The sequence below is a fragment of the Pholcus phalangioides genome, unplaced genomic scaffold (assembly GCF_987345545.1).
Source record: "Pholcus phalangioides strain wild (caught in Gottingen) unplaced genomic scaffold, Ppha-v1.0 ptg000015l_1, whole genome shotgun sequence".
In the NCBI taxonomy this organism is placed as follows: domain Eukaryota; kingdom Metazoa; phylum Arthropoda; class Arachnida; order Araneae; family Pholcidae; genus Pholcus; species Pholcus phalangioides.
Window position 1 is genome coordinate 67,042,308 of NW_028301608.1, and position 15,270 is coordinate 67,057,577.

Genomic DNA, 15,270 nt, shown 5'->3' on the forward strand with positions numbered 1-15,270 from the left:
TGTGGTTAGAGCCGTCCATGTAATATTTGTAAATATTAGTGACCGGTCATGAATGAATCGTGAGGGATCCGTCGGTAAGAACGGTCGGATTTTTGTTTCGCTTGTGTCTCGTATTTATCGTATTTTTTATTTTTTTTTTTTGAGCACAGTTGTGCCTGAACTTAATTTTTAGTTAATTGGTGTTTTTTACAAATCTTATTAGTGAGTAGCTATTAGAAATATATTTTTTTTTGTTAGGGTGCCGCGTAAGCGGTTGTTTTGTGGAGACTTGAAGTCAGTCTTCACTTTTTTTTTCCCCTCCTCGCTGTCTGTTAGATGTTATCAAATGGAAATAGTTCAGCAATAGTTAATTCACCCAACATGGAAGTAGACCCTGTTACCCACGTGGTTTCAAACAAAACAAATTTTGACATTCTTAATCAGGCCTCAAATTCCGGTATTGGAAAATTTAGCATTTTGCTAATGAAAGGAAATGGAGATGCTTTTCCAAAGTTAAGTCCGAAAATCTTCAGTAATTTTTTGAAAGAAAACGTTCGTTCGGCCAAGGACATCACTTCAGTGCACTTCACATCGAAAAACCATCCGGTTGTAGAAACATCAAATGTAAATACAGCTTTGGATATTCTGAATTTAAAATCCTTCTTAGACTTTGATGTCAAACCACAGTTACTCCTTGAAGAACTATCCAGCCGATTTTTACTCAGGGACATAGAAACTCAAGAAGACTTGAAAGACTTATTAACAGAAATAGAAGAAAGAAATGACTTAAGTGTATTGGAGGTAAGAAGATTCTCCTTTAAAGGTAAAGCAACAACCAATGTTCTCGTTACCATCTTGGGTCATTATGTGCCAGAAAAAATCATAGTATGGTTGATTAGACGAAATATCAAATTATTCATAGATAGGCCCAGACAGTGCCTAAAATGCTATAAATTTACCCATCCTACAAAATATTGTTCTCGTACAGCACCCATTTGTATCAAATGTGGTTCTGAATCCCATTCTTCAGATAATTGTACATCCGAGAATCTCATCTGCTCGAATTGCAATGCTCAACATATGGCATCTGACCATAACTGTGAAACATATCAATTGGAACAAAAAGTTCTGGAATTCAAATGCCAAAACCATGTTCCGCTATCTGTTGCCAGGAAAGTATTTAAAGACAGAAACAACTCTCTGGGTAAAAAAATCTCGCAAATAAATCAGCTCGACATTCCTAAGAATCCGGAATGGATCACAAGATCAGAAATTAAATCCATGTTTGATCAGTTACACCAGGACTTGGATATAATCAAGGACAATAGTATCACCCATCATGAACAAGTCTTCCTCACAAAGACTGAGTTTGTTGAGATAATTGATGACCTTAGAAATGAGTTTGCTAACAACATGAAATCTATGGTTGCAACTTTAGTCTCAGAATTACGTGGCTTGAATCACTTACAGTTGCCTCGTCGGAAGAAACCTGGATCTCCAGCCGACTCATCTTCTCAACAACAACTATTGGATCCTTTGCCTGTTTCATCTATTGTGGATCAGTTTACTCAATCAATATCAGAACGTACCAAACTAAGACATAACTGATTTTTTTTTTTTTTTTTTTTTTCTCTTTCTCATCTAATTTCTGTCTTAATGTCTTCACATCATAAACTTTTGCAGTGGAACGTCAGAAGTATAAAACATAAAAAACATCATATTTTAAGATTCATCCAAGATTTCGACATTCTTTGTATTCAAGAATCCTTCTTAAATGTGAATGATCAGTTTTATTTACCGAACTTCCAGATTTATAGGTGTGATCGTAATGATGGTGAAAGGGGCGGAGTGTTGACAGCTGTCAGAAACAATATTCCTTCTCAAGAAACTTACCATTATAATTCTTCAGGTGTTGAAGCTCTCATAACAAAAATCTACTTACAAGATAATCCTATTACCATTTTAAATTTGTATTTTGCTGATACATCAGGTATCATCTCAATAATGTCCAGCTTGTTCCAAAAGATTTCTCCTCCATTCATCATTGTTGGTGATTTTAACAGCTCGCATTTTGCTTGGTCTTCATCTCGCACAGATACAGCAGGTCGTGCTTTGTATAATTGGTTCATTCTAAATCCTGTTTGTATCGTACAACCACTTTCTCCTACACATTTTTCAGCTGTTTCTTCCAATACCATTGATCTCAGTTTTTGCAGTACTGACCTTCTTGGAAATATCACATGGTCTTGTGGAGATTCACTTTATGGAAGTGATCATATACCTATCACTTTGTCTATTAAAATCCAAGCTCATCGTGGTCCTGAAAGGCGTATTGTAACCTGTTGGAAAAAATATAGCAATAATTTGATGAACTATGACAACAGCACCTACTCTGAATTCATAAGGACAACCTGTATAAATTCACAAATCACAGTAATCCGTAAGAACTATCAATATAATGAATATTTTGATTCATCAATTCGTTTACTTCTGGTATCTAAGAAAAGAGCATTCCGCAAGTACAGAAGTTGTCCATGCCAAACCTGTTGGATTCTATACAAAAAAAGATCTGCCATTTTTAAGAGATCCCTTAAGCAACGTAAAAATGACTTCATGACTAATCAACTGTTTACACATGCATCTTATCCTAAAATCTTCACAATATTGAGAAGACTCAAATTCATTCAGTCAAAAGTTTATGAGGACAATAACCTCATTTTTTACCATAATAACTCTTTAGTGTCTGATCCAGATGAGCAAATAGATCTTTTGCAAGAAACACTCATTAACCCATATATCCAAAAAAATTATGATTTTTTGTGTGGTCCCCATAATAGTTTCTCACCCGATGTCAACAAACCTTTTACTTTTCAAGAATTGTTATCAGCAATCCAGAAAACACCTAATACTGCACCTGGTCCGGATGGAGTTAATTCCAAGGCCTACAAATTAATATCACAAGAACAATTGGAATTTCTGTTGGCTGAATTTAATACCATTTGGTCGTCTGGATCCATACCATCAAGATGGAAAGAAGGCAAACTTGTGTTTCTACTGAAACCAAACAAAAACCCAAGGCATCCATCCTCTTATCGACCACTCACTTTAACAAATATTATCATGAAAATCTTTGAGCGCATTATACTTTCTCGTTTGAATTGGATAACTATTAAATACAATTTATTCCCTTCCAACATGTATGGCTTCAAACCAAGAACTGGCACGCAAAATTTACTTTTAGACCTTAAATGCAATATTCTCAATGTTTTCAAGTCAAAAAATGTGGGAGTGTTGGTCTCTTTGGACATCAAAGGAGCTTATAATGCAGTGATCCATTCTGCTCTCCTTTATAAGCTTCATATGATTGGTTTTCATGATAATTTTTTGAGGTGGATTACAAATTTTTTGTCTAACAGAAAATATTTTATCAGTTGGAGAAAACATAAATCATCATGGATCAACTTTAATCGTGGCATTCCCCAAGGATGTGTCCTCTCACCATGGTTGTTCAATATATTTTTAAATGATTTGCTTGTTCATTTACCTCTTTCAATTCACCCTTTCATATATGCCGATGACATCTTGCTTTGGTGCAGTAATGATGATCCCAATTATATCAACACTGAGCTTAACAATTCTTTATCTGTAGTTAAAGATTGGATGGATCATTGGGGTTTCACTCTTTCAATCGACAAGTGCTACTTCACTCTGTTTACAATGAAAAATAGTTTCAATATTCTTAATCTTCATATCAATGAATTTCAACTGCAATTTGTAGAAAATATGAAAATTTTAGGTGTTATCTTTGACAGGAAGCTTATATGGAATTCTCATATTAATCATCTTTTGAAGAAAAGTGTTAATGTATTGAACATCACAAGAATTATTGCTGGCAGAGTTAAAGGTGCTCCGGGCCATAAACTTTTATCTATTTGCTATAATGTCATCTCTAGCTTTTTCAACTATAGCTCAATGCTTTGGAACAGTTGCTCTCAGAAAAATCTTAAAAGATGTTCAGCTATCTATAATCAAGTACTAAGAATTGCTTCAGGCCTTCCCATATCTACTCCAATTCCAATTTTACTTAGTATTTGTGGCAAACCTCCCTTCCCTTCTCTTATCCTGAAAGTTTCCTCAAGACAAATTATTAAGGCTAGGGTATCAAAATATGGTACTATTTTCAAGTTTGTCTGCACGAATATCAGCAACGTATCTCAAAACACTATTTTACCAGTTTGCAGTCCCTCACATATCCAGTTTTTGCAAGAAAATCATTTATTGATTCCACTTCAACCTATCATCATTCCAGACCCACCATGGACAATATCGAATATTAACTTTATAACAGACTCTCTCCCATTTCAAATGACATCTGACTCACATCTGATTCCACCTTTGTTCAAACAGTATGAACAACTCCATTGGTCTAATTGCACTATAATAGCTACAGACGCTTCGAAAAACAACAACTATACATCCATTGGCATTTTTTGTGTGAAAAATTCATGTTGTATTCAAGCTTTGGTTCATAATTGTTCATCTGTATTTTCTGCGGAGTGTTTGGCGATTGCCAAGGCTGCATCTAAATTTATTTCTGAAAAAACTGATTATGTGATCCTGTCGGATAGTAAATCTGCCATCTTAGCACTATCCACAATTAATCTTAAATCTCATTCTGTCATTTTAACCTCTTTTTGTGCATTGGCACATGCGTCTTATAAAGCCAATTCAATATCAGTTGTCTGGTCACCAGGACACAGAAACATCTTATACAATGAAATTGCTGATCGACTCGCACGTTCAGCAGCTAACAATCCTGTCACTCCACCTCCAGAATATGCATATATGGAAGATGTTCTGAATTTGCTCCAAAATAAATGGAAACTTCATGTTTACCAATTCATTAGGGACCAATTAAATTACCCTCAGGCTGATGTTTTCTTCAAATCAATTGAAAAGTTTTCACATCATTTTTCAAGACGCAAATATGAGACATTGTTCTACCGATTGTTAGCCAACAGAGCCCCAACCAAAAGTTATCTTTTCCGAATAAATCAGGAACGTTCAGCTAATTGTGATTTTTGCAGTTCTGAAGATACAAATAATCATTTCATGTTTGCATGCTGTAAGTGGGACATTCAGAGAAAGCGATTATTTAAAAATATTGGTATCTCAAATATTCAAGATTATAACTGGATTTCTATCTTGAAAATTGCACCGAAGCTATTAGTTGATGAATTTGAATTATATCTGTCAGCTTGTAATAGATTTTGAATTCTTTCCTATTTTTCATTTGTTGATGTTTGTTCTTTAGTTTTATTTTATTTTTTGCGAGCTATAATATCTGTTGCAGAAATTTTGAGAATTTATATATATATTTATTTGGGTATGTAAAAAGAAATATATATGTGTATGTATATTTTTTTTCTTTTTCCTGTTCAAATTGTTACATGATTTTTGCTTTTTTATTTTTTGATACTAGTCGTATATATTTTTGTTTAATTTTGTTGAAACTGTTTTCTTGTTTTTTGTCTTTGTCTATTCATGATCAATTAGATCTTGTATCATATTTTTCTATTTTCATGTTGTTTTTATAATATCTATTGTTGTTGTTGTTCTTTTTTTTCTTTGCATAAGTCTGTATTGTTTTTGTATTTTTTATTTATTCAAGTTCTTTGGATTGTTCTCTGTTATAAAATGCCTGTGTTTTATCAATTGTCCTAAAGCCCCCAGTAGGTATAGAGGACTCTAATTTTTCAAGTCAAGTCAAGTCAATGAATCGTGAATCTACATAGATATTGCAGTATATGTTGACGGCGTGGTTGGAAATTTCGAATATCCATCAAAGTAGTACTAAATGGCTGGTAGCAGGCTCCATAGAACTGGTTCGATATTCACCAGGTAAATAGAAAGAAATTGATAAATATCTGTGAACATTTCTCATGTGATAATTTAAAAACCTACATACATATCAGGCATTATTTCTGCATGGACAGTGGGACCCCCCCCCCCCCATAACTTTGGAGCCCAAAATTTAAACAACATATATATATTCACTGGCTAACCAAATGTTTTTGATACTTGTCACAAGGACCTCCTAATTCCTGCTTTCGCCAGGGCCTCTTCATGTTGGAAATTATTTCTGCATGCATATGTGCAAACATAAACACAGTCTCTCTACAATATTTTTTTTTCACACCGTATAATCACAATATTCACATTCACACGTCTAACACAATTCCTAACAAAGTCTTGTTCATTGTTAAACAAAATTTATGAGCTTCTATTAATAACTTAAATTGGTTGATTTCAAACCAACGATTAACCAAATATTACGGTGAAACCTCAATATGACGATACTCTGCAAACCAAGGGAAAAAATATTGTTGTAAAGATATTATGTAGGCTTCCTATATAATATCTTTCAAGCGTCCTTTTCAACATCACGTGCCACCAAATTTATATTGTTGTTGACATCTTTTCTAAATTGGCATTGTTAATACCTGCAGCATTAACATACCTACACTTTCAAGTATTTATTCACTGAAAAAAAATCATTGTGGATTGGCTGATTAATAAAATTCAATTAGATGTATAGCCTCTGTAAAGGAATTTGCAGCATCACATTTTTGTGTTCTGCGCAGAAAGTAGCTATCACAATGAGTGCAATTCCCACCTTAAAATATTCATTTTAAGAATAGAATATTACAGTAAAAACCCCCTGTTTTTGCAGACACTCACAGGACAAATAAATTCGTCCATAAAATGAGGGGGGGGGATCGTATCAGAGGGAGTTGGTGGTGAAACTGTAAAAGAACTGAACTTACAATAGCTGAAATCAATGGCGTCAGAGCCGGGGGTGCAGTGGGTGCTTGAGCACCCACTGTAATTTGTGACATGGATCCGAGCACCCCCAGAATTGATACAGAAATTAAAATTTCCGATATAAAACTAAAGACGAGCACCCACAGTTTCGAAACACTTCCGACGCCCCTGGCTGAAATGGTTCTTTATTTGAAAATGAATGCAAATGCATCTTATGTTCTCAGAATATCAATCACGACAGTACATAATTATTGCAATAATTTGTGACGAAAATTACAAAAAATATATATATCATACAAAGTACACACTGAATTTACATCTATTGAAAAAAAAAATCAATCAATATTTGATGAATTTCACTAAGTATTCCAACTCCTTCGAAATGTATTTTAAGCTTTGAGACTAAATCCAGTGCTCTTCGTCATTGTGTTTAAAGAAAAATGTATTTAATCCATCCACACAATACTTTAAAAAACATCCAAATAGTTTTTGACAATGTGCTTTCCTGTTCCTCACACTACTTCTTCCACATTGCTTCTTCTTCAGATGACCCTAACATTGCTCATTTCTTAATAATGTCGGATATTTCTGTGGGTATGATCTTCTATTATCATATTGTCATATATATGGGAGAATTCTAAACTGATACCAGTGTTGCCTAAGATTAACATTTCATTTAAAGTAGCCAAAAAAATTAAATGTTAGAACTTGTGCTGACATCTAGTAAGCATGATTTGAACCGAAGTTGAAATTATTTGTGTCCATATAAGGGTATTAGTCCAATAGAAAGAGTGATGAAAATGGTGTCTGTGACGTTATCTGAGAGTGACCAGGGGTTAAACAGGGGTTCAAAATACAGTATTTAAATAGGCTTTTTGCCTGAAAACTTATTTGGCTGTAAAATGGGTAACTTCATCTGAGGAGTGGCTGTTAAGAGGGCTTTTACTGCTGTAATCTGAAGATAACGCGTTCCTACATTCTTTCTCACGTTTGGAATCAAACAATCCAGTCAAGTCACAACCATTTACTTACATGGCACATTGAAGCGTTATGCCATAACATCAGGGCCGCAACTAGAGGGGGAGTAGGCGGGTCTCGTGACCCGGGCACAAATTTCATTTTGAAACCTCTCCTTCAACATTACAAGGGGACGTCAAAATGTACGCTTGCCCTGTGTGACCAAGCATCTAGTCGCGGCCCTATATAACATACTTTCTTCAATACAGTTCTTTGGAGTCAAAGAGAGCAAAAGACATTTATGTTTGTTTCTTAATACATTTATCTGTCTATTGCAACGTGTGATTTAATCTATTATTTAATTAAACTATACTTTCTCGGCCATATGTTTGTGTCCTGAAGATGCAACATAATACTAACATTCCATTAACACTGTTGGTGATCATGTGGTGCAAAATAAATTTTATTACAGGCCTTCAAAAGAACAAAAATAGTTGGAGAGTGTTTAAAATATATCGATGGGGATTCATTGAACGAGATGTAAAAAAATTGTTTTCCAAATATCTTCAAGTATAAATGTTTTCTTATATCTCTTAAAAAATATTACATTAGAGAAATTTATCATAGTGAATAATATCATTGTATCAGGAGAAGTATATGCATTCGACAAAAGCAGGGTTTTGGCAAGTTTTTCCCATAATAGAAGAAACTGTACTAACTACAAAAATATCAGTTTTTCAAAATGTTTTTTTTTCTAATTTGCATATCATAGAAAATTGAAAAATTACAATTTCACAGCACAAATTGACATTCATGTGATGGCAGTAAATGGAAATGATTCGACGGACCCCCCCCCTCCCTCCCCCCACAGAGCGCTCATGGGCCCTAAGATGTCTGCATGCCATAGGTTGGGAAACACTGTGCTGAGGAAATGTGCTGTATCATGCTAAATATGGGCTAGTTAAAAGTCGGTCCTACCATTTATGTTTCCATCAAATTTATTTTTTTATTGTTATCTAAAATTAGAAATAATTTTTGTTTCCTTCAAATTTTTTTTTTTTTTTTCATTAAATTCATGTTTTTGTAATTGTCAGGATCAGTGGCCTTCTGAAAGCAGGTGCTATCAAGTATGAAGACAGGCCAATGTGGTATGATGTTTACAAAGCATTTCCACCCAAACATGAACCAACATTTAGCAGGCCAGCTGTGGAGAAGGAAATTATGCCGATATATTATCCCGAAGATGTAATCAGAGGGTATATATGAGTATGCTTCTGTATACTTGTCGCATGTTGATGTAAAAGAAGATATTGGTACAGTCAAACCTTGTTAACATGAAATCTCTATTTCATGCAAAAGTTGAATTTTTTTTTCATTTTGTTGAAGGACACAAGTTCTGGTTAATTGCATAATAATATCCTTGGTCTCTTCAGTTTCATGTTAACAAGGTTGCACTGTAATTAGCAGGGCTTGGCATATCGAGGTAAAAAAAATCTAGGCACCAACCACACATTTTAGGAGCCAAGCACATTTCTTTTGCACAGACTTTATTAATCATGCAAAGAAAAATTTAGGTGCCACTATAAGTTTTTTAGTCCATTATGGTGACATGGCGCTTGGGATTTGTCAAGCCCAGGTAATTAGGGAAACATGAACAAGTATGTTTTACGTGAAACTTGTATATATTTTTTATTGAATAAACTGGAACACAGTGGGAATACATGAAAAGTGTATATAAAAGTAAATTTTCTAATAAATTCTAAAAGTAATGGTGTAAACCAGCATTTCTCAATCTATTGTCCATGGACCAGATGGTAAAAGCAGTCCGCAGGCAGACTTTATTATTTTAATTCTAACTTAATGAAAAATGTTTTTATTGATATTAGTAATATTCTTATGGGTTCAAATAGAAATTGGACCTTCATACTTAGTGTAACCATATCTAATCGAAGAAAGTACTAGAAAGCACCATATCTAATCTGAAGTAAATTGTAACCAAAAAAATTCAATTTATTACAAAGTTGCTAAAATTGCTGAAGAGTCTGGAAATAAAGGACTGCAGCAAATTGCAGTAAACTAAAATGTATTTCATAAAAAAAGATCATTCATCACATTACTAAGGACCACTTCTATTATGGGAAACTGTGATCTGAAGTATGGAAAAATATGAGACAATGCAATTATCACCAAAAACGATGCCATAAGGCAACAAAATCCCCAATTGTTTGCTGAAACCGCTGAAAATCATGAATCCATGTGAAAGTGAAGGACTACTGAGACTCACAGTGAATTGAAATGTAGGTCATGGAGAAAACTTTGAATGTGACAAAATATGTAAAGTATAAAAAAAGAAATATATGTAATTATATTTTTAGCCAAAATTATCATAGTATAATTTATATGTTATGAAAGTCATATTCATTTACCCTTTTAAGTAAAGATTACGAATTTCAACAAGCTTCGTTAAACAAAGCGGGACAGTTGTAAGAAATCAGAATGGACAAAGGCACAGGAATGTCCTGTAAAATACCAGACGCATGGTCACTCTACTCATTCTGTAAGTTGAAGGTCCATCGAATTCTCTAAGATATTTTACTGGTTCTTGTGTTCAGAAAGGTTGAGAAATGCTGGTGTAAATGATGATGCCTATATCCACATAAGAGGAAAAAATGGAGTAGGGAAAAATATTCAGTGGTAGGCTACACATCAAAAATGACATTTTATTTATTTGCAGGAAATTTGAAAGAATTTATGGCTCACCTGGCATTCATAATTTATTCAGTGATAAAGCGAAACCCATAATGCAGAGGTATTTTTTTCCTTTCATACACAAACATATCTAATGAAAATGATTTATAATATTTTAATGGATAATATTATAATATTAACCATTATGTATTATAATATTATAATTTTTATAATGGATTGAATAGTTTTCAGACCTCACTATAAATGATATAATTTGAAATTAGTTATTTCACTTACTGTAAGTTTTTTTATATTTCTTTTCATTATTAGGAAAAAGCATTTCAAATAAAGTAAAAATTTGGTGTTTGGTATTGCACTCAAGGATATTAAGAAGTATTTTCTATCACCAATTTTTCAGCCCTGTGATTAGTGTGAATTCAGCATCTTTAGTTTCAAAGGTCTGGGTTAGATATCTAAATATCGGAATGAAAAAAGCAGTCATTCGAAATAATCTTCAAATTGTTAGTCTCAATCCAGGCACTGATCCATGGGGAGGGGGGGAGGGAAGGTATTCAAACACAACAGAGAAAATAATGGTTCTGTCCCATAAAAATTGGGACGACCTTAATGCATGGGGCCCACCCTGGCATGGCCCAGGAACGTCAAATGTATAGGATCCTCATGATAATGAGATTAGGTACCATAATTTTCATAAGTATGCAATTTAATAGGCAGAGACTGCCAGCCAGGTGGGAAAGGGCTTAAAATATGTCTTTGCCTAGGGGTTCATGATGCTGTTAAGATAGCCCTGACATAAATACAAGATGTAGGGTCCCCGTAGGTGTACCATGAAGTGTTACTATTTTTGCTTTTATTTGTTTAGTTGATATTTTTTTAGTTTTGCATCAAACTAATTTGCTTTTCATCCAGATTTCCTAACTCAATTTTTTCCATTAATTGCATGATCGAATGCAGTGGTACCTTGTTAACTTGACACCCCAAAAGTATCGATAAACATGTCAACTTAAGTGGATGTCAAGTTAGCGAGGTTGCATTTAATTTCACCCTCTCAATTTTTAAGTATCATTTATGCATGTACTTATATATATTTATAGTTAAGCAATTCCATCCCATTTTCTATAAATTAACCAAAAAAAAATCTTGAGTTTTCTATGAATGTTTCTAAATAATCTTGATCTTGTGTGAAAAAAAGCAGAGCGTGTCAGAATATCTGTTACTTATGAGTGAGGAGTGCAATTTTTGAAAATACAGAAAATTTTGATTTTGTAACTACAAAATTTCAGTCTAGCTAATTCAATCAGCACTCGTTCAAAAATTGCAGATATCATTCACACGGATTTATTGATAGATCATTCACGCCTAACTGTTATTCTTATAGTCTCAATGTCAAGTTTTCCAGTGCCAAATAGTGGGAAGTGACACTCTCATTAGAAGTGAAGTATAATCCTCAGCCAAAGAAAAAAATGTTGAAATACACGTCACATTGTGAACAATTTCATGAAAATGTATTAGCTGGCTGGTGCCTAACATATTTCTAAATATTGGTTGTGATAACAAATTAAAAATTGTAGTGGACTTAAGTGGAGTTTAGCTCTCTTGTGTTTAGTTAGAGAGGTTTCCCCCCATTCGACCACGGTAAAAATAAATTTTGGGTTATATCTACCAAGGTAGTTGAGTTATCCGCATATCGAGTAATCAATGTTCTACTGTAATTATATACTTACCTGATTTATTTATAAATATTTTGCTTCAAGACAGTTCTACTAAAGAGAGATATTTCCTTTATTTTGAGGACTGTAACTGATAAAACTAATCCCACCCCAACTTTTATGTAGTGTTTTTGGAACATAAATTTCAGTATTTTGGAGTCTGTTTTAAAACACAATACTCATGTTTGGAGTTCATATCATTTGAACCCCAAAGAAATTTGGGATTCAAAAGATAAGAATTTTTCTGAAAATTTTGTTCTAATTTTTCTTGAAGGTTTGTTGAAAAGTACTTGGAATTGGAACAGACTGGAAATTTTACAAATGAGGATGAGGTTTTCGAAGCAACAAAAGCTTCAATGGCAGAAGATGGCTACATTTTTGATCAACCAAAAATAGTAAGCATTCCTAATAGTTCTTTTTCATAATATAAAAAATATTTTTTGCTTTTTATTTCATATCTTTTTTTCTTTTTGCTATGAACTTTTACACATTTCATAAAATCTTTCATGAAGTAAAAATCAAAAAATTTTTATGCATATTTTATTTAATGAGTGTGACTTTTCTTTATTAGTGTGTTTAAAGTGAGAAGTATCAGACCGCATCACATCCCCTCTCCTTGTTTTTTAAAAGTATGTTTTTATACAACTCTGGTAAAATGCTATGAATACAAACCATTATCAGAAGATAATTTCTTATAGTCCATATCTAATTAGATGATTACTGTTAAAACTAACTTCATAATTGAGTGCTGTGATTTCCTGTGTATAATCCACACATGCAAATTTCATTCATCAATAATGAAATGTTTAGTAATGGAAGGGGTTACTGGCCCTGTTTTCAAAGACAAAACATCAATTTTGAATTCCTTTATGCACATGCCATCTATAAATCTTTGAAATTTTACTTTTTTTTATGAATTCATTTTCAAAGTATTAATTTTCATTCCAATGTCTCAGAGAAAAAGCTGCAGATATATGACGCAGCAGCATATAACCAGAACTAAAAAAACTCCATGTTTTTAACTTATAATCTACTGATTATATGCAGGGAAATAGAGTATTGAGTTTTTTCAAAAATAGGTTTGTTTTATTTTTTGTTCCTAGTGCAATTTAATTGCACTCTTTTTATTATTTATACTTATTTTTTTGTTTCTAGTCTGCAGAGCCAACCTCTAGTAATCAAGGTGGATCAAAACTAAGCCAAGCAGATTCATAAAATTTTATTAAGTTTGGAACTGATGATAGATTGCTATTCTTCAATGAACGCTTTCCAAAAATCCTTCTGGAAAAAATGAAACTTCTTTATTCAGTCAGCTGTATTTTTCTGTCTGATAGAAATAAAAGAACATACAAATAAAAAAATTGTTAAAGAATTTTATTCATGACTAGGAGTATTTTACACATGTGTGTGGAAATTCAGTTTAAATGCATGAAAAAAATCAAATTTATACAACTGCAAAAAAAAAATTTTTTTCTTGATTACATCTAAGTAATTTTGCCACAAGTACCTCTTCGTAAAATATACAAAAAATAAGTAGTAATCTCTAAGATTTCACTAATAGCACAAAATTCTTTGTTTTTCACATTTTGAAAACATTCAGACTCACTCTCTTTGGATCTTTGTATAAATATACTTCAAAATGATGTTATATGCAGTCCCCCCCAGTACCATATTTGTTGAGCTTGTGTATTGTATATGGTTGTTCTAGTATATCAATAAAAGTAACATCCAATCCAAAATTTCGCTTAAAAAGTAATTTCAGGATGGACATTGGTGAATATATTTGAACAGTGACGCCATTATCTGATAGATATTTACAAAATAATTAAAGCAAGCATACAAAAAAAAATATTCTTTGGACCACATTTTTTTATTTGCTCTCGAAACCTTCCAATGAGCAAGCTGGAATAGTCCATCCATCAATGTTAACATCTGTACAGTCAGTTTTTAGTAATAACTGTTAGCAAACATTATATATAGATCTTGTATTTAGAGGGCTCTATTTATTAGGAAATGAATTATACTTTTAAAATCCTTCCTGCCAAAATACGTTATTTGATAAATCCTGTAGATGTGTGTGTGAATTTTCCTTGTTTTCTGTTTTGGCCTGTTCATGTGGGAGACATCAAATTTGAAGCTGATAGTAGCTCATATAGTTTGTGATCTCTGTAATGAGTTTTCAGAAGTACACAGAAGCTAAATTCTTATGCACAAAATAAAGATAATGTACTTATGAGCATCATACTAGTTTAGAAACCTTAAGTTAACATCTTATGTTAGACGGCAACAATTTTACTAGCGTCGACCTTGACTTTAAGGTACATCGTATCATCTTTTATGTAGTTCTTTTTCTTCAGGACTTCGTGGGAGACAAACCGAGGAAACCCAAAGCCAAGGGCATCCGGGTCCCTGCTGGGTCTCTGGAAGTTTTTCCATGAAGGGTCCGGCACGAAACTCTCAATGACATTGCAAGGTATATCTGTTGGTCCTGAAGCTTGATCGTACAAGATGAAGGTTACAGTGTGACTGAATGGCCAGGGCAACACTGCATCGTATTCCCCTGGTAGTATTTTTATGTACACGGACACGTGCGTGCCTTCACCCACACCGTTACCGTTCAGAAATAGAGTTGCCATCAACTTGTATCCGTGCTGGCTGGTGAGGAATGGTGCACTCCTTATTTCGTAGTTCACATTGCTGTCTCGAATCTTACGGGAACAGTCTGTTATTTTCCACAATAATGTCCCAGATGTGTTTATGCTGAGCTCATTCATTGCGGCTTTCAGGGATAGGATCTGGTGCTGCTGGCGCGTGACTAATCCACAAACCAGTTTTAAATGTGCTTTGGATGCATCCTCCTGATGCTGTTCAACTGCTTGGTAGCTTCCCTGCAAAAAACAAAAATGCACTGTAATTTTTCGAAAATAAATTGATATAGCATAGAGTACTAGTATACAAGTACTCTTCATCAACTTCACAATAATTCTTAAGTAGAATGTTCAACTTTTAAAAGCATTTTTAACATCAGATTAATTTCTGATTTAATCAAATAAGTTAATTTAAAATCTTTGCATTAATAAATTTTTCTGAC

General features: G+C 33.4%; 2 protein-coding genes across 3 annotated transcripts in view; one reads left to right on the plus strand and one right to left on the minus strand.

Annotated features, from left to right (window-relative positions):
* The first annotated feature begins 23 nt into the window (after window positions 1-23).
* Window positions 24-13,555, plus strand: mRpS23 (mitochondrial ribosomal protein S23). Its single transcript, XM_089244148.1, has 6 exons — window positions 24-74; window positions 5,706-5,880; window positions 8,856-9,017; window positions 10,496-10,570; window positions 12,454-12,574; window positions 13,335-13,555. The coding sequence occupies exons 2-6, from the start codon at window positions 5,837-5,839 to the stop codon at window positions 13,392-13,394; spliced, it is 462 nt and encodes a 153-aa protein (XP_089100274.1). The 5' UTR covers window positions 24-74; window positions 5,706-5,836; the 3' UTR covers window positions 13,395-13,555.
* Traf4 (TNF receptor associated factor 4) overlaps window positions 13,537-15,270 on the minus strand; it is a 39,651-nt gene continuing 37,917 nt past the window's right edge. For both annotated transcript variants that reach the window (XM_089244147.1, XM_089244146.1), the window contains exon 6: window positions 13,537-15,067. In XM_089244147.1, the coding sequence (XP_089100273.1) occupies window positions 14,456-15,067 (612 nt within the window). In that variant the 3' untranslated portion in view covers window positions 13,537-14,455. The remainder of the gene's footprint in view (window positions 15,068-15,270) is intronic.